Below are 19,689 nucleotides of genomic sequence, written 5' to 3'. Positions count from 1 at the left end.
ATCCATATTACCGAAGCTCCGAACCACAAGTAGTCGATAAGTCCGTGGCACAGTCGATGTCTGCCCACCTCTAGGCCAAAGCTGGTCACACTGGCGCTCAGCTGGGCGCAGTTGTTGTTATTTTTCCATTTCTCCAGCGCGAGGTCGGAAATTTTTGAGCGCAGTGCATCGACAACTTCCCGGGGGTTAGTTAAATAGCGCCACTAGTTATTAATTAGCCAATTGCGCGACGACGCCTCGGCCCGATTCCAATTTCAACGCCCAGGCGCTAATCGCTAAGCCAGAAGAGGCAAGCAAGGCGGATTGAACGAAAGAGAACCCTGGAAAGTGGCTAATGTGTGTGTATTTGGCGAGCAGTGGCGGAGCACTGAAAAAACCAGTTAGTTCGCGGTGAAAGAGATTCAATAACGTGTTGGGGCGAAGAGAAGAACAAATTGTTTCGAGTGTGCGGGGCGACGACGACGACGACGACGGCGACAAACAACTGGTCCGGTGCGCCATACGACTCGATTCGAAAAGTCCGCTTTCCTCGCTCATTAGCGGCGCTTTCCTCGGGCCCACGATCCACGCCACAGTCCACTGGAACCCGGAGTATCGGAGCATCGGAATCGGCGAGACCTAAACCGGGCTATCACTGCCCGCAAATTGATATACACACCTATGCAAGTGCACCATCAGCACCTTAATCGACTGGCAGGTGCGTACCGTCGCAACTTTCGATATTATATTCGTCTGATCGGGTCTTTCGTCGCTCTGCGTCTCTCTGGTGCCTGGTCTCCTCCATGTCTACTGCACAGCACTCCTCATTGTCTTTCGGCCATTGTCCGCACCCTGCGTGGTGGAGCATCTCTCGGGCACTCATTCCGTCGGCGGCCAGTTCCTCATTCATTTGCCTAACTCACGGGTTTTGTTCAGCCAACAGCCGACGAACAAATAAAGTGAAAGGTGGCACGCGTTTTGCCATCTTTTGTGCTGCACTCCGCTTCGGCGGCCGGGAAAGCGAAATCGTTCTTAGTCATCAGGATTTCGGGGTGGGAGGCAATAACCCGCCTGGCAACAGCCAACAATGTCACAAGAAACAAATGCACCTCCCCTATTACATAGATCTCTTGCAGAATATTCGGGGTAAATCAGCGTTTTCAGGGGGTGAAAAGGGCGTGCAATCAAAGAGATATTCTCCTGGCAACAGGCAAGAAAATCAACCAAAGTGTATACCAGTTTCCCGAATGTAAGTCCGTAATTCTTCAGAAGCAAGACCAAACCCAACTTTCTTTGAAAGCAAATAATATTTTGATCAGTTCTTCCGAGATAAAGAATGTTGAATTTAAAGGGGAAATTCCGCACGACGGGCCTCCGATAAACCGCTCTTGACCCCGCGACAATATTGATTTTTGCAGCTGCAGCAGCGGCCTAATCACTAGTTTTCCACCACGACAAGTGTTTCGGCACCACACCCACTTTTGTCAGGGGAAAAGGCGTAAGCGGAAATGATTTCATACGGCGAGCTCGAAACCCACCCCGAAATATGAAAACACATCATGTGGGCAGCCGCGCTTCCATGCTTGGTGGCCATTGCCTGCCCCAAGTCGCTTTTCCTCGCTTTTCGCTTTTACGTTGAGGTTAGGTCTCCGAATCCGTCTGACTTTTCGGCGTGCCGGCTATCTTGCGTCGCCGCAAAAGTATGTTGGACCCCGGGGGTGCGAATAGCAGGCTTTTCCTCCTTGTCGAAGTTTCACGGCCGAATTGATTTTTCCAGCATAAGCGTTACAAAATGTTTTGCAGAAGTGGCGATAATAAAAGCGTCTTCATTTTCGCATTCAGCACGCACATCGAGATAATTATTACCGCTCACTGCCGTTTTCCCTCTTACAAAACCACTGTGTTAATGCGGCCAGCACGTGCGTCTACGCACTGAGTTTTCCGATTTTCAGTTTCTACCTTCCCAACAAAATTCTCATCTTGCCCCACCGAAAAAGGGGAAACGAGCGACGAGACCATGACCAAAGAAATCCAAAACTTGAGCAATTTGTAGGCAAATTAAGGTGTTAACTAACCGTGAAGTTGGTCAGTGGGAAACCCAACTAGCTTAAAGCTGTTACAGAGTGAAAAGTGTACCGAAATATTTTCTAAATGTGCATTCATTACCATAATGAAGGGAGTTCCTAAATTAATCAGGTGTTGGTGTGCGATCACAATCAATACAGGAATAGTACAAAATCCATATTGATGTCTTGAAGGGCACATTGTAAACATATTACTTTTTCCCTGTGTAGTTTCGGGAGACTCTGAAATTGTTTGATCGATTCGACTCCTTCGTCTGCTTCCGCTCCACAGCTATCGGCTGGTGCCTTTTGCCGGCCATCCGCCACTTGCTAACAGTTGTTTTCCTACGTGAGCAGCGCTCGGATACGCAGATACCCACTGTCAGATACTCAGATACTTTTCTCGGTGGATGCGATTCATTGTTGTCCACTCCACGCTCTCCGTTCTCCAGCTCTCCGAGCGGAAGCAACTCCATTTATGTAAATTGCTTGCGTGACATTTCAATGCGACCGAGCGCTTTATGAAACGCTGGAGCGGAATGGGTTCCAGCGGGATGAGGGAAGCGTCAAAGAGTCAGCTCCATTGTTGGATATCCCGGTCCAGGGCTGCCAGCCCATTTGTCTGCGTCGCCCCGACCCAACAGCGTTCGCCAATCAGTTTTTTTATGCCGTACTTTGCGCTTTTTTATGCCTACTCAAGGCGCACATGTGCAATATCATTGCACTAACGTTTTTCCAATCAGCATGGGATATACTTGGAATCAGTGTGAATGATCTGCATGTTTTTCAGCTTTGTGGCTTCATGTCTTTAACATGTTATATGGTATAGCAAGGTTTCTTTTTACAATCATCTGAAACAATCTGCAAGATGTGCATTTACTAGAACCTGTATTTCGAAATTAGGGAAACATATGTACAAAAGGTGTTTCACATTTTTGTTTTTTAAATAACACACAACTCATACTCGTATGTACGTATTTTTCGAGTGTACTTATAACACAAATATCTGTAATTACCCTTTTTGGCACTGGTTGTTTTCATTTTCCCAGAACTTCCGCTACGTTTTCATCTCCATAATTTGTGAACTGCTGAAATGGGCAACTTAAAAACAATACAAAAGAAATGTTACAAAAAGATAAAAACTCGTAATAGGGCTTATTTGGCCGGGCTGCGTAAACTTGGCCCAAAACAAACTTTGCCACGGGTTTTCGGCTTTAATTCGTTTGCTTAATTTGCTTTTTCGAGCTCGCGGTTCAGCGAGGTGAAACGGTTAAATGTTTTCAAAACCGCCCGAGTGTTTTCCATTCGCCATGTGTACGAGCATACCGCTTTGCGTGTGTTCATTGTTATTTCGGCGTGCCGCCCCTCCGGTGTGTGCATTATGCTAACTAGACCCCAATGTCGGAGCCCGGGTGTTTTCGGTGCTCCACATTGGTGTATGCCCCATAAAGGGCCCTCGATATATTCGAGCCAGGGCTGCAGCCCGTGGTATTCCGAGTTCATTGCTCTGGGTCGCCCAATCATAGAGCAACGACTTTATGTTGGGGACCCTGGTCGGAGAAAAACCACTCAAAAAGCGACCATAGCAAATGGAAAATGTCAGCAGATTATGAATAATGTAGTGAAAATACAGGGACCGCGGAAAAACGTGATCGGAAAATGCCGCAAAACAGTGCATAAATAATACTTATTATCGGGCAGGGCGAAGCGACATTTAAAGCTTTTGCCTCGTTCGCCCACAGACCATGTGAATCATCAGCCGATGTACGAGTATTTGCTTAAACTAGTAAGTTTTCATTTCGCAACTGATACCTCTGTTTGTTTGTAACTGGAACCCAACCGCCCGCTGTCACTGTTTATTTATTCATTACCATCTCTACACTGAAACCAAACTATTTGAGTTTTGCTTAAGAGTTGATAATATTATTCAAAGCCAAAGTGGTCTTAAAATTAAGTATTTCTCTATTTAAAGGCTGATATAATTTCACCGAAAAAAGACGTAAAAAGGAGCTATTGCACTTACCACAAACCTATTTCTAGACCCTTTTAGGTACATAGGAATGAAACAGTATTTAGATTTAATATTATATTTCTCGAATATATATTTAATAATTTTAACACTGCCTTTGGTATACTTTTAGTACAACCGGTATTGAGTTTATTTTTATTTTAAAATCCAATAACCTTACTGTTTTATTTTTGGGTGTCATTTTTGCTGGCCTTAAATCCTTGGTTTTTTAAATAAAAATAAGTTTAAAGTCAGCGTTGTTAAGGAGGCAATGGTAATAGCAGCTCCAAGATACAACATTTTCGGTGCACATGTAAAACAGACATTGTTGAATTTTTTCTGTGCCGCGCTCTTTTCGGTTCCATTAGATACGGCTGCTCAATTTTCTGCTTGTCTCCGTGCCTTTGCCCACAAAGTGTTGACTTTTCGAATTAAGTTTCACCGTTAGCGAAGATCAGGCGGCATTCGCTGGATCTCGGCGATTTCGCATTCAGTCGAAAAAATTGACCTAGTCAACGAAATGAGAGATCCGCGAGCCCCGCTCTCTCTCTTTCTACCGGTCAGCAAATCTTGTTCTCAGAGCTTTCGGAGAGCTTTGCTCCAGCTTTATGAACTCTCTTCAGAGGAAGAGAAGGGAGAAATTTCTCTTAGGATCCGAGAGCACAAAGCTGTTTTAACAAAGAGTTCTCTTTGTACCTTTGTGTCCGACATTGGGTACACTACTCGTGGCTTTGTTGATACTATAAACATTGGGAAAAACAATATCTAACCCGACCTTTGTGTTTCCAAGGTCTACCAAACCTAAGCTGTGGGGATGAAAGCTGAACTCACATATTCAAATTGCATTAAGAGCAAACGAAGTGCAAAGTGCAATTACCTCGATGAATACATGTATTTAAATCAAAGTTCACTTCAAGCTGAGGGCCTGGGCACACCTTTCTCCTCGTTTTCCCCCAGACTATCTAGTACTATTAAGTAGGTACAAACTTACGCAAACAAAAAACAAAGTGGGTGTGTGACAGCGCAATAGTGAAGAAAAACAAGTGCATCGGCGATTGCAGCAGCAAAAAGTTTGATTGATAATAAGAATTGCCTGGTGCGCGGCGCAAGTGGAAAATACAATACCCTAAACCAGACAATTTATATAGGTTATAGGTTTTGGATCCCTATAATCTGTTCGTGGTAAAACCCACATCTAAAAACGACAATACATTACAAAATAAATACACAAATGAATAAACAAAATACTTAGGCAAAGTTTTTTAAAAATGTTAATTGCTTAAAGGCCTCCTAAACATTATGTAAAAAAAAGTTAGAATGTAATTATTGAATATAAAAACTTTATTGCATTACGGATATTCCAGGGAAAAACACTTGATTGTTTTTATATATATGTTGGATTATTATGTATTTCCTTGAAGTACATTTATCTTAATTACAAATACGTTTCGATCTTACTATGCCTTTAACTTTTGCAAAGTTTTCAAGCAGACACAAAAATAATGAAACCTAATTGGAAATAGAAAGCACAAAGTTCCCAAGTAATATTCAAAAGCAATGTTATTTCTAACCGAAATTATAAAAACACCTATTGTACATGGACTTTCTTCGAGGGAACATCATAATACCCTTGACGAGGGTATACAAACTTGGCGCCTCAAAATAGTGCCGCTACCCACTTCCCCACGCGCGTGTCAATCGTACAATGGTGTGCGTATTTATTTGGTCACGTATCACGTATTTATACCACTTTGTTTTTACTTAAAACCTAGCAACACTTCTTCACGCGGTGTAGCACCCCCCGTAAATCTATCCCAGATCCGTTGGGGGAGCCCTGCACGTATGTTGTTTACACTTTTGCTATCCCGGGTTGTTATTTTTAAGTGCACTTTTTTCTGTAGCTTGAGAAAAGCCATGCGCGGCTGGTGTTGCGGCCTGTTGTTGTTTACAGCAAATTAAAGCTCTTAGATATCCATCCCACAACATTCTACGTTCTGAACGGCGAGCCCACCGACTGCGACCAATGGCAGCCCGGTAAACAAGCTGGGGCAAAACAAAACAACACCATCAGGCGGCAACGCGGAAGCGAATTTGTTTACGTCTTATCCGAGCGGCAATTAGAGATCAGAAGAACATCGCTGGGGCTCATATCGGAGTAGTCTCCAGGGAGACCTTACTGTTGTGGGCTTTTGTGGTGGAAACGAAGTGAATCATTTAACGATTTGACGTCATAAATGGCAAAAAGCAAAAATATAATGTATAATATATATTAACAAATAAGCATGGGCCATGTTGGCTGGAGAGCTCATTATATGAGCAAAAACGATTTGATCGAACGCAGAAATAGCTGAAATGTCAGCACTGCCCCCAGCCAACGACCCTGGATGCTATAATTTACGATCACTGTTGGGCGCACGTCTCTTTTGGCCAGCAACTGTGGCTGAAGCAGGCTTTTTCGGACGGCAGGTCGCTCGCACCGGTTTCTGCCTTCCGAAGGGGGCCTGCCCTCTCAGCCGGCTTCCGCCTCGGGGCGCACCGAGTTCTACGCTCCACCTCCACTGCGTAGTTCGCTTAGCCGGTGCCATGGCACCACATAGTATCGGAAGATGTATGTCAATCCTATGGTCGCTCATAGATTCGTGTATCAGCCTGCGGACGAGTATTGGTCTGTCGAGGCGCGAGCAGCTCACGCGCTCCAACTACTTCGACCTTGATGGGACTGGCGGCATTATCTGCGCCTCGCTGTTGTTTTGCTTGTTATGACACTCTGAATATATTACATTGTAGAACCCGCTGGCACATACACCTATATACGCGAGTGGAGATACATGTGAATGAAGGGGCTCGTCTCTTGTTGTTCCTCGACGGAGATGTATGTAACATGTGTTTATTAAGGCCGAGAGAACCAGTTATCGTCCGTCAGCTTAACTTACTTATGTAAGAGTTTGGCATTTTTCTATCCAACATAACCATTCATAAAGCATTGAGGCTGGGGTACCAAATCAGGTATTTATTAAACCCTAATCGTTTAACATTTCCGTCTTTAATGTGAACAAAACCATGTCGTGATTTCCATCTCCCTGGACTGTTGGCTACAGCGCCTATGCCACTAGCTGGCAAGTAAATCGAAGGAAGCCAGTGGCTTACATTTCTCCAGGCCTTTTTACTAAAAAGACTTCCCAGCTCTGATCAAAATTTTAGTGTGTAAATGCAATCCGTCAGATCTAAGACAAGTTCGAGTGCAAGCGCTGTGCCAGCCGCGTTCCCTCATGTACGTACAATTAGCGGAGATGCGAGGTTCATGAACTGCGGCTTCCTCCAGCGGAAGTGCACAGAAGACAAACGCAGAGAATAGGGAGGGGGACCCACTGTCATCGAGGGGCCACCTTCGGCCGCTGGCTCAGTTCACATTGACGGACTGCATCGGTCGGTCGTTGGCGAAGCGTTGGAGCGGAAACCGAGCGATAAACCCTCGGTTCCACCCGTATCTTTCGCCGAGGCTCTTATCTTGCGGAGTTTTCTTATCGGGCGCGTTCAGTCAATCTTATCGCAGCACCAGAAAGTCGGGGGAAAAGTAGTGAAAAGCGGCCAGCTCAGTGTGACAAAAATTGGTTGGAATTCAATGTGTTTTTCCGCAGCTCGTCGACGTTATGCTGCTTCAGTAGGGTAATAATTAATCAATTGATTACCGCGGTGACTAAAGAGTAATTAGTGAGAGTGTTTATGTTGTTTGAGACCCCACTTAAGAAGTGCTCGCCCAGTAGTACAGCTTTGACACGTGTCTAACCTCAAAAGGCAAAAGGTTCGATTCGACTGTCGCGGATACTAAACGAAACGCAGTGATGAGGTCTTTCCAAAGGGGTCGAGATCTCACTAGCTTAAGTCCATCTAGCCAGATCAATTTCTGATTCACCGATTCGGACAGGTGGCCTTGGTGTTTCCACTTCCCGTTTGCAATTTACGACCGATTCGAACGGTCAACCGATTAGATAAGCCCGTAGCCTGGTTGAGGGTTGTACTTTACAGTGTTAACTTGGTACTCACACACACACTCATCCCCCAACTAATCGCTACTAACGCACCGCCAGCCTATGACTAAGTCCCAGTTCAGCAACTGCCTCAACACATACTAAACGCAACGCCTAACACCCAGTGTAATCGCCTAATCGCAAGAGCATCCCCATTTCTTCTACGCACACAGATCAGGATCAAGAGCAAGGTAACAGGCGTTGGACGAGCCCAGCCCTACATGTCCCACAACTAGAGTCCGACCTCCAGCCCAAGGACTATCTGAGAACACTGTCCCACCTCATCATGCCGCTCTTTACGAGAAAATCACCGAAGCAGGGAACCACCGCGGATGGGGGCTCCCAATTCGGAAGCCGCTCCTCTATGAACTCCGGGTCCTCGCAGGGCAGCCACATCAGCAATAACAATAACAACAACAGCGTTCCGGAGAAGACGAAGCCGCCTCTGGTCTTCCACTGCCAACTGGCCCACGGAAGTCCGACCGGCCTCATCCACGACTTCTCCAGCGTTCGCGAGCTGTACCAGAAGATCGCCGAGTGCTTCGATATATCCGAGAAGGACATCCTCTTCTGCACCCTCAACTCGCACAAGGTGGACATGACGCGTCTGCTGGGCGGTCAGATCGGCCTGGATGACTTCATCTTTGCCCATCGCAAGGGTCGCCCCAAGGAGATCGAGATTGTGAAGTCGCAGGACGCCCTGGGGCTCACCATCACGGACAACGGGGCCGGCTACGCCTTCATAAAGCGGATCAAGGAGGACTCGATCATCGATCGCATCGAGCACATCTGCGTGGGCGATCACATCGAGAAGCTCAACGGCCAGAACATGGTGGGCAAGCGGCACTACGAGGTGGCGCGCATGCTGAAGGACATAGCCACCGGGGAGACCTTCACCCTGCGCCTGGTGGAGCCGGTGCGGAGCGGCTTCCAGGGCATCGGGCCGCGCAGCCAGTCGAGGGCGTCGGGCTCGGCCGGAGGCAAGAACTACGGCAGCGGCAAGGAGACGCTGCGGTTCAAGGCCAATGGCAACGCCCAGATCGAGCCGCAGTTCGATGAGGCGACTGTGGCCGGGATCGAGGCCATCAACAACCTGCTGGAGTCCTTCATGGGCATCAACGACACGGAGCTGGCGACCCAGATCTGGGACTTGGGCGACCAGAAGTCCAACTCGATGGACTTCGCCGAGGCCATCGACAACTCCGACCTGGAGTCCTTCGGCTTCACGGATGACTTCATCATCGAGCTGTGGGGTGCCATAACGGATGCCCGGCGCAAGTCCACGACCAGTCCCAAGTAAATGCTCTTCCACACCAGAGCTGCGGGCGCATTTCACTTTGCCTTCGCTGGGGCCCAATAAAACCATTGAAATGAGGAGTTGTTCTTAGTAACTGCTATTATGTTCTGTCTAGTAACTGAATACGTTTTGTTTTAGAGCCTAGTTATATTTACCTTATACCGTGCTACAACCCCACATACAAGCATATGTCGTCTGCCTTTGCCAATTACTTAGTTATTCGTATATTTCACGGTAACCTATTTATTATGTACACATTCGTTTGGATGGACGGGAAGAAGTGCTGAGGCATCCATACTATATATTTTTGGTACAATTTGTTCGGTGTACATACGCATAACTATACTTCCTTAGTTTTATCATTTAAACAATACAAATACATTTAAATTATTTAAATCAAATGATTTCGTTTACTCGTTTTAATTTTTGTTTTTGTTGTCATCTGTTTTGGTAAGTTTGTTTTCTTGCTCAGTTCTTTAGGTATAATTTGATTCATAAATACGAACTATCAGTTTTTCGTGGGTGACGTTATCTTTTGTTGGCACCGATCGCAAGGCATTCGGGAAATATTCCGCAGTCCCCACTGTGACGAATTGTTTGGCTGATTTTCTGTTTTCATCATTTCACTGTTTTCTGTCATTTGCCTGTGCCCGCAGTCTGGCATATTTTGACCATGGATCATTTGAGGACTCTCTCGGGTCTATATTCTGCGGGATACTTCCTGTGCCGAAAGAAGAATCTAGGCATTCTGAAAACATCTCAGAGCACTTCCAGTGACGTAGATCGCACCATCCCTCAGTGACGCTTTTCTGGGGCCCCGACTCGGGTCAGATCGTTCATATGTATACCGTTTTATTTATTACACGTTCGGAGCTTTTGATTGCGCATAAACAGCTGCTCGGCGTGCGAGCAGCTGATAAGCACAGTTATTAAGGCTTGCCAGAGAGCGTAGAACGAGAGAGGGCATTTGGCACACCACTCACTCTCACCCTCGTGCTCATACACAGCTGTGGTCATGATAATAGAAGCTCTTCCCAAAATTCCAAGACTCCAAAGAGTGGAAAATGTGTATGTGGGTTTTCAAGTGCTTTCCGAAAGGAGTGCACGTACAGAAGAGGAATGTTCGAGAAAAGTTTTGGTGAAGGGAATCACGCAGGGTCGCTATTGTTGCGCCCGCCGCTGTTTGCGCATAGATATGCCTGGCAACAAGAGTTACATGGTTTTCCGGTTTTACAGGTTTGCCGCGAAGCTTCTGCTCTCTTTTTGCACGCTCGCGCTCTCACTCACACCCGGGCACCTGCCTAATTCGATTAGCCGCACCGCTCGAACGCTCAGTCTTCAGAGAGGTCTCGAGCGAGCCACAAGTGAACGGAGAATCCGAGCAGTGAAGAACCAGAAGGACCGCAGAAACACCCAAGAACTCTTCAGTAGCATTGTGATCAGAAAAGACATACAACGTACTCGGAAGGCAGAGTGATTCGCCATAGTTTCGCTAGTGTTTCCAAGGGCGCCGACCGTACAGCTGTGCTGACACTCTGCGCCAGGTAGTGAATTCGGATTGCAAACCGAGAACCAGCGAGAGATTTCGAAAATTTCCATTATACTAGAGGTCCGTCGAGAACGTACGCCTGCAGACGTATTCTTGGCAAGATTTTGGTTAGACTTTGTGCCCGTGCTTGTTTGTTTGTTCGCCACTCTTCCTCGCTCGCATTCCCCCATTGCGAGTCTCCGGACTTTGATCGTGACTCAACACAAATCGGCAAACAGCCGCAGTCCCAGCCCCATTAAAGTGCATACTATAACTAAACTCGTCGCGAAATTGAACCAATCTGCTCGGGCTTAAATTTCGGCTTGGTGCGGCAGCAAAGTTTGCGTGATTGTCGTGCTCGGACAGAAATCAAGGCTGAGTTTGCGCATGCTAGTGAATAAGTTGGGCTCTTATCTACGGATCTTACAGTTTCCAAGCTTCTATTCGATATCCGGGAAACACAAGTGCAGCGGTATCTTTCGAGTCGCGCAGTTCTCCTTTGTGCCTTTGTCTGGATGGGCTTGCGCGTACCGCGTAAGTGGCCCCATTCTGGGGCTCCTTTGTCACCATCGGCCGATGCCATGTGCCGCGCTTCATCGGGTGTTGTTTTGCTCCCGCCATTTGGTCCGCGAATCACGCCCTACGCGGCTCCGCAGCTTCGCAGGTGAAAGTGAAGCGGTGCCGCAACGCGTGACAGATGGCGTGATGTCTGCCGCTCGGGTGTGCGTGCACTTGTAGGCCCCCTTCCGCTCCTCCCCACACGGGGAGAAAGGTATCAGCCAGATCAGCAGCCGCCAATAATTATTTCCACACGAGTCGTCAAATACGCGAATAGCAAAAGCAAAGATGAGTTTCCTCACTTTGGGTACATGCAATACATGCAAAGCCCGTCAGAAACGTTTGACATCTGAATTGTGATTGAATATTTGTATAAATCTTAGTTACACAGGCTTCGCTCAGAGTGAACTTTTAATAACCAGTACGTAATAGTTTCCAAAAACAGTAAAGCAGTTGATTGAAATCCACAATTGAGACAACAAAGAACCGTGTTTTTGGCTATTCAAATCTACCGAAGGCTTATCTGGCAAGTGCCTTCGAATTCCCAGCCTGGCAAAACAAAATAATCTCGCCAGATTGTCGAGTGTGTGAAGTGCCGATATCGACGACCGCTGGCACGGCTGCCAAGAGCCAAAATCTAGCATTATTAGTTGTTGAATTCGCCCAATTATTGTGCAAGTTGGACATTGAACTCGCGGCTAGTTATTAGCGAACTGGTTCGTACTCCGAGCTGTAAGGCCCGCGTTCCACCCGATATCGCGTGATGTCTTCGGGGCCCATGATTAAAATATACTTGTGGCGAAGTCGAGTGTGTTTTGTGTTTCGCGGGGCTATTTGCTCTGTGTTTTATCACTCGCGAACAGTAGAACACGCCACTGGTATCGCAAACCGTCGGTGATAAGCGGCGTTCGACTGGTTTATCGCCCCAATTCGTCGGTGGTGACACTCGTAAATAGTTTTATCCCAGATAAGCACTCGAAGGTGCCTTCAGCGGGCCGCCAGCCCGAACCACTTTATTAACCCCTTTCCAGGAAAACCTTGCCTTGAACTTGTTGTAAGCAAACTCAGCCGCGAGCAGGGATCGCAACCGAGCGATATTCGCACAGGGACAACTCTGTTCGAAAAGTGAATAAAGTATAGTTAAACGAATTCATAAAGAGTACTAGAGTAGTGAAGAGTAGACAAACAGTTGTACATTACTTAATCCATCGCAAAGTTGGGCTAGAAAAGTAAGGTCAATCTCTGATCCTAAAAATAAGCAGAATCACAAATGATTATTTTTTTAGTCCACAGCTCTCAGTCTCCCCTTTCGTGTCAATAACTATTATAACTCTTGGCTTGGCCTATAGGTTCGGTGGTTGCTAGGCCCGCGACCCCAAGGGTTGAATATGTAAAGGGGAGCTGCTTTGTTTATAGTTTTCATTTTCGCTTGTATTTCGACGTCACGTCCGCCGTTTGGCAACATTTCAGCGCAAACGTACTGCATGTTGCTGGCAGGCAGCAACACATTGCCCCGCGCTTTGTCTCTGGTCTATAGGAACTCACCTTGACTTTGAGCAACGGGGAGAGGCCGACGGAGGGGTTAAAAATACAATTCAGGTGCTTTGTGGGGCTTCCAATGGGCGCAGGATGCCTTCTGATGCAATTCGGCTATTTCTTCTTCAGCAATTTCGACGCTCGCCGTTGCCAGGCCGAAATAAACGTCGGAAAATGGTTTATGGCCTACACAAATTACTCATGACCGCTTCCGCTTTGCCCTTTCAGTTGCCGTATCTCAGAGGCGGGTCCAAAGTATCGCCCAGCACGGCGCAGAGCCGATTCCTTCGTCAACAGCGGCGCATTTGACCGCCTGCCAATAAAAATGGCTGCCATATAACCACACAAGGCGGACGGAACCACACAAAGTCGGAGCTTTGCGATTAGACAAGACATTTCGGGGAGTTCAAGGCGAGATCCCCAGCAGTAAGGAACCCCCATTTTCGGGCAGACTGAACCGAACCGGAGCAGACCAAAGATGAATAGCCTGGCGCGGGTCTTCAGCAACTTCCGCGACTTCTACAACGACATCAATGCCGCCACCCTCACGGGAGCCATCGATGTGATCGTGGTGGAGCAGCGGGATGGCGAGTTCCAGTGCTCACCATTCCACGTTCGATTCGGCAAGCTGGGAGTGCTCAGGAGTCGGGAGAAGGTGGTAAGTGGAGTCGTTAGTTCAAGGAGGCTAGAAAAATACAGAGCGCTCTTTATATTGCGAATAAATTCAAAGATTACAATAACTTAACGTCTTAATGACAAGGTTTTTTGGCACAGCCGAGATGATCTTATTCATATAATTAGCTGAGCGGACTTTTGTTTCTAACGAGGAAAGTTAATGCTAGGGGAACCCTAGTTACCGATCATTAAACCCTTTGAACTTTGTATCTAGGCCCTAATATATAAAAATGTTTGTCTGATATTATATGTACCTAGGCCAAATATACAATAAGCTTGTAAAAGGGGTATTGCCTATTAATGTTCTTATATCTTATAACGCAATACAAAATAGGGACAGATATAGGCCAAAGAAAGTTATTTGATAATCAGAAGCAAATGAATTTCACCTATTTACGTTCCTCACCATCTCCTCAGGTGGACATTGAGATCAACGGCACACCGGTCGACATTCAGATGAAGCTGGGCGATTCCGGCGAGGCCTTCTTCGTGGAGGAGTGCCTGGAGGATGAGGACGAGGAGCTGCCGGCCAACCTGGCCACCTCGCCAATCCCCAACAGCTTCCTGCAGTCGCGGGACAAGGCGAACGACACCATGGAGGACATCAGTGGAGTGGTGGCCGACAAGTAAGTGGGACTTACCCGATTCGCCACTAGCTCAGACTCATCCTGTCACTGGCTTATCCATTTTAGAAACGCTAGCGAGGAACTGCTCCTGCCCCTGCCGTTGCCGCGACGCAACTCCATTGACTTCTCCAAGGAGGAGCCCAAGGAAGCCGCCGTCGAAGGCGGCAAGTTCGAGAACCAGGTCTCGGACTACACGCAGCGCAGGTACACAATGCCTTTTCATACCCATGCCATCCGGTGCACAATTGATTAACCGCATTCCCAACCCAAACAGACACACGGACAACACTCTGGAACGTCGCAATCTGAGCGAGAAACTGAAGGAGTTCACCACCCAGAAGATACGCCAGGAGTGGGCCGAGCACGAGGAGCTGTTCCAGGGCGAGAAGAAGCCGGCCGAGTCGGAGCTGGAGAGCCAAAGCAAAGCTTCCAATGAGGCAGTTGAGACGGAGAAGGAAGTGCAGAGCGTGGGGGAAGACAAGGCGAAGGAGCCGCCCAAGCCAGATATTACCCTAACTCCGGTCACCACCAGCGAGGCCACCAAGGAGGGGTCCAAGAGCAAGACCAAGAAGCGGCGCAAGAAGTCGCAGATGAAGAAGAACGCCCAGCGCAAGACCTCCTCGAGCAGCTCCGTGGGCAGTGCAGCCGGAGGCGATTTGCCCTCGGCAGAGACGTCTTCTTTGGGAGTGACCAACATCGATGAAGGCGATGCCCCCCTATCTAGTGCCACCAACAACAACAACACCTCCTCGTCAAATGATGAGCAACCTTCGGCTCCTCTGGTCACCGCCCGCACCGGTGACGATAGCCCGCTTAGCGAGCTGCCCCACACCCCGACCACCAATCCACGTCTGGACTTGGACATTCACTTCTTCAGCGACACGGAGATCACCACTCCCGTTGGAAGTGGCGTGGGCGGCTCGGGTCGCGTCGCCGGCGGACGACCTTCGACGCCCATCCAGAGCGACAGTGAGCTGGAGACAACGATGCGGGACAAGCGGCATGTGGTGGACGACGAAAACGCCGCCTCGTGGAAATGGGGCGAGCTGCCCACACCGGAGCAGGCCAAGAGCGATGCCATGAGCGCTGCCCAGGTGCAGCAGAGCGAGCACCAGTCGATGCTAAGCAACATGTTTAGCTTTATGAAGCGGGCCAATCGACTGCGCAAGGAGAAGGGAGTGGGCGAAGTGGGGGACATATATCTCTCCGATCTGGATGCAGGCAGCATGGATCCCGAGATGGCGGCCCTATACTTCCCCACACCGAGGTCCAAGGAGGCCTCGCCGCCGGAGGAGGATGGCGAGAGTGGCAACGGCACCAGCCTGCCCCACTCTCCCAGCTCGCTGGAGGAGGGTCAGAAGAGTATGGACTCGGACTTTGACGAAACCAAGCAGCAGCGGGACAACAAGTGAGTTGAGCACCGGAGTAGACTCCAATCTGCATCCTTTATTTCAAATGTAACCCCTTTCTCAGGTACTTGGACTTCGTGGCCATGTCCATGTGCGGAATGTCGGAGCAGGGAGCAGCGCCCTCGGACGAGGAGTTCGACCGCCACCTGGTCAACTATCCAGACGTGAGTACTTCCCGAATGGCCCAGCGCTATGTTCTGTGTGTGTGTTTAAGTTCCATGCACTTCACTGCGCCCCCACGCACTGCATCCCGCCTTGTTAACCAGTCTCTTCCCATGCCACGCCCTCATTTGTACCTGTGCGCAGGTGTGCAAAAGCCCCAGCATTTTTTCATCGCCTAACCTAGTCGTACGGCTGAATGGCAAATACTACACCTGGATGGCTGCATGTCCTATTGTCATGACAATGATCACCTTCCAGAAGCCACTAACCCATGTAAGTTGGCCCAGGCCAAGACTTTTGTGTAGCTCCACGTCTCCTTCATTGCCCACTCTAAGCCGACTACGTTCGATATGTTCCCCAAACAGGAAGCCATCGAGCAACTAATGTCCCAGACGGTGGAGGGCAAGTGTCTGGTTGAAGGCGAAAAGCAGGAAGCTGCTGCCCAGGCCGACAATGTGGGCCAGACCAAGCGTTACTGGTGGAGCTGGCGGCGCTCCCAGGACGCTGCGCCCAACCATGTGACCAATGCCCATGGAATGCCATTGGGCAAGGATGAGAAGGGTACGTATAACGGGACATCTTGATGGGCGGCCAATCTAAAAGTCGCAGTCTCCTCTAGATGGCGATCAGGCGGCGGTGGCCACGCAAACCTCACGGCCCACCTCGCCGGACATCAGTGATCCCACGCTGAGCAAGAGCGACTCGTTGGTGAACGCAGAGAACACCTCGGCGCTGGTGGACAACTTGGAGGAGCTGACCATGGCCTCCAACAGGAGCGATGAGCCCAAGGAGCGCTACAAGAAGTCCCTGCGACTCAGCTCGGCGGCCATTGTGAGTTCCAAATACCAATTAGATTATCAATCAACAAGAAATTTAACGAGCATTTTAAATCCTGCAGAAAAAACTGAACCTCAAGGAGGGCATGAATGAGATCGAGTTCAGTGTGACCACCGCTTACCAGGGGACGACACGTTGCAAGTGCTACTTGTTCCGCTGGAAGCACAACGACAAGGTTGTGATCTCCGACATTGACGGCACCATCACCAGGTCGGATGTGCTGGGCCACATCCTGCCCATGGTGGGCAAGGACTGGGCGCAGCTCGGGGTGGCGCAGCTCTTCTCGAAGATCGAGCAGAACGGCTACAAGCTGCTCTACCTCTCGGCGAGGGCCATCGGCCAGAGCAGGGTGACACGCGAGTATCTCAGGTCGATCCGGCAGGGCAACGTGATGCTTCCGGACGGCCCACTTCTGCTGAATCCCACGTCCCTGATATCGGCGTTCCACCGCGAGGTGATCGAGAAGAAGCCGGAGCAGTTCAAGATCGCCTGCCTGTCCGACATCCGCGATCTCTTCCCCGACAAGGAGCCCTTCTATGCCGGCTACGGCAACCGCATCAATGTGAGTCTGGCAAGAATATTTCAATATCAGGGACACCAGCCCTTATTAACTGACAAATTTCTACCCTAAATTTTCAATTTGGATATCTGTAATTTCTAGGATATCGTGTAGTGTATTTTGATTTTGATCAAGTAAGAGGGTCTGGTGAAAAAGTTAATTGTTGTTTTAGAATGTTTAATAACAAGAATGCTTTACTAAACTCACCCTTTTGTAATTCTTTCCAGGACGTGTGGGCCTACCGAGCCGTCGGCATTCCCATCATGCGCATATTCACCATCAACACCAAGGGCGAGCTGAAGCACGAGCTGACCCAAACATTCCAGTCCTCGTAAGTACCGAACCGTCAGGGTCCCCTAGCCTAGTTAATGTTAGCTGTATCCGCACATGTGTCTCTCCCATGTCTATGGTTCCGGTGTTGCTCATTACTGAACTCATGCCACATCCGATAACGTTAACTAATTCGCAAAACCAAACCAAACAAACAAACGCTAATTGGCTCAAGTCGAATTAACTTCATTACGTAACGCTAGGTGTTTCTAAGCTAAATGAGTGTACTTCCTTTATTGTGTAGTATCTACCCATTGCCCTACCCCAAAGCGCACCCCACTCAATCAATCAATCAATCAATCGATCGATCGAAAAGCCTGCCAAATCCAATTCAAGCATTTTGGTTGTCAAATTTACACAGTGGCTACATCAATCAGTCGCTAGAAGTCGACGAGTACTTTCCCCTGCTAACCAACCACGAAGAATTCGATTACCGGACGGACGTCTTCGACGACGAGGAGTCGGAGGAAGAGTTGCAGTTCAGCGGCGAGTACGAGACTGAGGAGATCAGCGAATATTCGGACGATGAAGAAGCCCCCTTCACCGATGATTTTGCCTCCGACGACGAAAAGTGGGCCGACGTGGGTCTCAGAATGCGAGTCCGCCGCGACTCCTCTAAAAACGAGGTCATCTTGGCCTCGCCCCCCAAGTGGCTGAATTCCTAGACACCCCTAGAGTCCTTTCCCACGCCGATGGTTGTGCAGCCTAAAAATTGTGATAAGTTTTCTAAAAGAGTTAGGAGTGTCCTATATATGTCTGTGCCTGATGTGCCAGGTCTGCGAGCTCTAAGTTCGCCGACCAGTTAAGTTTCGAAAGTATTCTGCTCCCAGCAGTTCTTTGTCTAGTTTTAAGAATGACAATTATATGATTTACCCAACAAAATATACCTTTACTTTCGCTGTGATGGAAATCTTTTATTTATCAGTATGTGGCATGAGTTCTGAGCTAGATCCGATAGTTGAATGTAGTTAGATTATATATTTACTGATCGTATATGAACCGAACCAATACCTAACTTTTGAGTATACGTGAGTATGGGACTCCACGGTTCGTGATTTGCTAATTTCACTGTACTACAAAAAATGCAGTATATCCCAAGGCGACTTTTCCCGATCCCAAGATATCTGAAATCTGTGTTGCATACTCACGGGCTGCCGCCGATGGGGGCGACTGCAGCATAGCCACAGGCGTTGGCTTTTTTGGTTCTTATGATCCCAAATAACCCGCTCTATTCTTCCAGATACTGCAGCATGACCTACATTGTCGACCAGCTGTTCCCGCCGGTGAAACACGACGAAGCCTCCGCCGAGTTCTCCAACTTCAACTACTGGCGCGACCCCATCCCCGACCTGGAGATCCCCGAGCTGGAGACGGCACTGGTACCGCCCAGCAGCAAGGTGGAGATGACCACCCTGCGACCCATTCCCGAGCAGTGAACTGGTCCCTCAGCCCCTACCTACACTATAACCACATTTATACGGATATGCAACACACTCTATATAGCAGATAGCGCTTTTCCAATTTGTTTGCGTAGCTTCAAACCCTCTAGATGTGCTTACCAAAAATGAAATATCTATAACTTTGCATAAGCTTGGCCAGGATTCGCGATTGCCTTGGTTTCATTATCATTATCTGTTACGTTTCGACCGCTTCTAGTTAAATGGTTGGACTTAAGTTGTAATCAAAATTGAGTTTTATTATTACTATAGTTAGTTCTTTTGAGACTCCCGCAGGTTCTTAGAAGAGGCGTATTCCAAACGGCGTATGGGAGTTGTGATTTTCGATTTCATTATTTTTCGTATGTGATCATTTAAGTTTAGTTCATTGTGATGTGGTTTTATTTGGAGTTTTAATGAAAACTGTGCTTTAGACCTATGTATACTTAACGATAGTGTTTCAATACAAATAAATGCTTCGAATTCAAAGAAGGCCGAGATAAACACGTCTCTGTTTGTGATTGGAAGAGCACCTGGCTGGCTGCTCAAATATGATATATACAGACATATGATGCCGCTCAATTCCGATGGGGCCACTCATGTTGCAGTGGAAAATTTTCGTATGTGGCTGCAAAAATCGACGGCCTGGGGCAAATCT

At 48.2% G+C, this 19,689-nt stretch overlaps 2 protein-coding genes across 10 annotated transcripts; both read left to right on the top strand.

Moving 5' to 3' along the window:
- Positions 1-167: 167 nt before the first annotated feature.
- On the top strand, positions 168-9,469 carry LOC108029557 (PDZ domain-containing protein GIPC3). Of its 4 annotated transcripts, none has more exons than XM_044092317.2 (2): positions 168-185; positions 8,252-9,469. In XM_044092317.2, the coding sequence occupies exon 2, from the start codon at positions 8,365-8,367 to the stop codon at positions 9,376-9,378; it is 1,014 nt and encodes a 337-aa protein (XP_043948252.1). In that variant the 5' UTR covers positions 168-185; positions 8,252-8,364; the 3' UTR covers positions 9,379-9,469. The 4 variants fall into 4 exon arrangements, with proteins under 4 accessions (XP_043948252.1, XP_016957378.1, XP_016957380.1 ...); XM_017101889.2 differs by lacking the exon at positions 168-185 and adding an exon at positions 557-697; XM_017101891.3 differs by lacking the exon at positions 168-185 and adding an exon at positions 7,155-7,321.
- LOC108029556 (phosphatidate phosphatase LPIN2) lies at positions 551-19,535 on the top strand. 6 transcript variants are annotated; one of them, XM_050888121.1, is made up of 12 exons: positions 551-697; positions 13,226-13,655; positions 14,090-14,298; positions 14,365-14,502; positions 14,573-15,706; positions 15,772-15,871; positions 16,014-16,142; positions 16,235-16,430; positions 16,489-16,700; positions 16,768-17,268; positions 17,493-17,596; positions 18,836-19,535. In XM_050888121.1, the coding sequence occupies exons 2-12, from the start codon at positions 13,476-13,478 to the stop codon at positions 19,029-19,031; spliced, it is 3,099 nt and encodes a 1,032-aa protein (XP_050744078.1). In that variant the 5' UTR covers positions 551-697; positions 13,226-13,475; the 3' UTR covers positions 19,032-19,535. The 6 variants fall into 6 exon arrangements, with proteins under 6 accessions (XP_050744078.1, XP_016957371.1, XP_050744080.1 ...); XM_017101882.3 differs by lacking the exon at positions 18,836-19,535 and adding an exon at positions 17,957-18,499; XM_017101881.3 differs by lacking the exons at positions 551-697; positions 18,836-19,535 and adding exons at positions 10,694-10,919; positions 17,957-18,499.
- The last annotated feature ends 154 nt before the right edge of the window (positions 19,536-19,689 follow it).

Source organism: Drosophila biarmipes, chromosome 2R, assembly GCF_025231255.1.
Source record: "Drosophila biarmipes strain raj3 chromosome 2R, RU_DBia_V1.1, whole genome shotgun sequence".
Taxonomy (NCBI): domain Eukaryota; kingdom Metazoa; phylum Arthropoda; class Insecta; order Diptera; family Drosophilidae; genus Drosophila; species Drosophila biarmipes.
This window is presented reverse-complemented; position numbering and strand designations above follow the sequence as displayed.

What these genes read in the sequence shown, in the direction of transcription:
- LOC108029557 (XM_017101889.2), top strand. Translation starts at nt 661, where the DNA reads ATGCAAGTGCACCATCAGCACCTTAATCGACTGGCAG. An exon ending in GCACCTTAATCGACTGGCAG is followed by an intron (nt 698 to 8,251) that starts GTGCGTACCGTC and finishes CTACGCACACAG; the next exon opens with ATCAGGATCAAGAGCAAGGT.
- LOC108029556 (XM_017101882.3), top strand. Translation starts at nt 13,476, where the DNA reads ATGAATAGCCTGGCGCGGGTCTTCAGCAACTTCCGCGACTTCTACAAC. An exon ending in TCGGACTACACGCAGCGCAG is followed by an intron (nt 14,503 to 14,572) that starts GTACACAATGCC and finishes CAACCCAAACAG; the next exon opens with ACACACGGACAACACTCTGG. An exon ending in GCTACGGCAACCGCATCAAT is followed by an intron (nt 17,269 to 17,492) that starts GTGAGTCTGGCA and finishes AATTCTTTCCAG; the next exon opens with GACGTGTGGGCCTACCGAGC.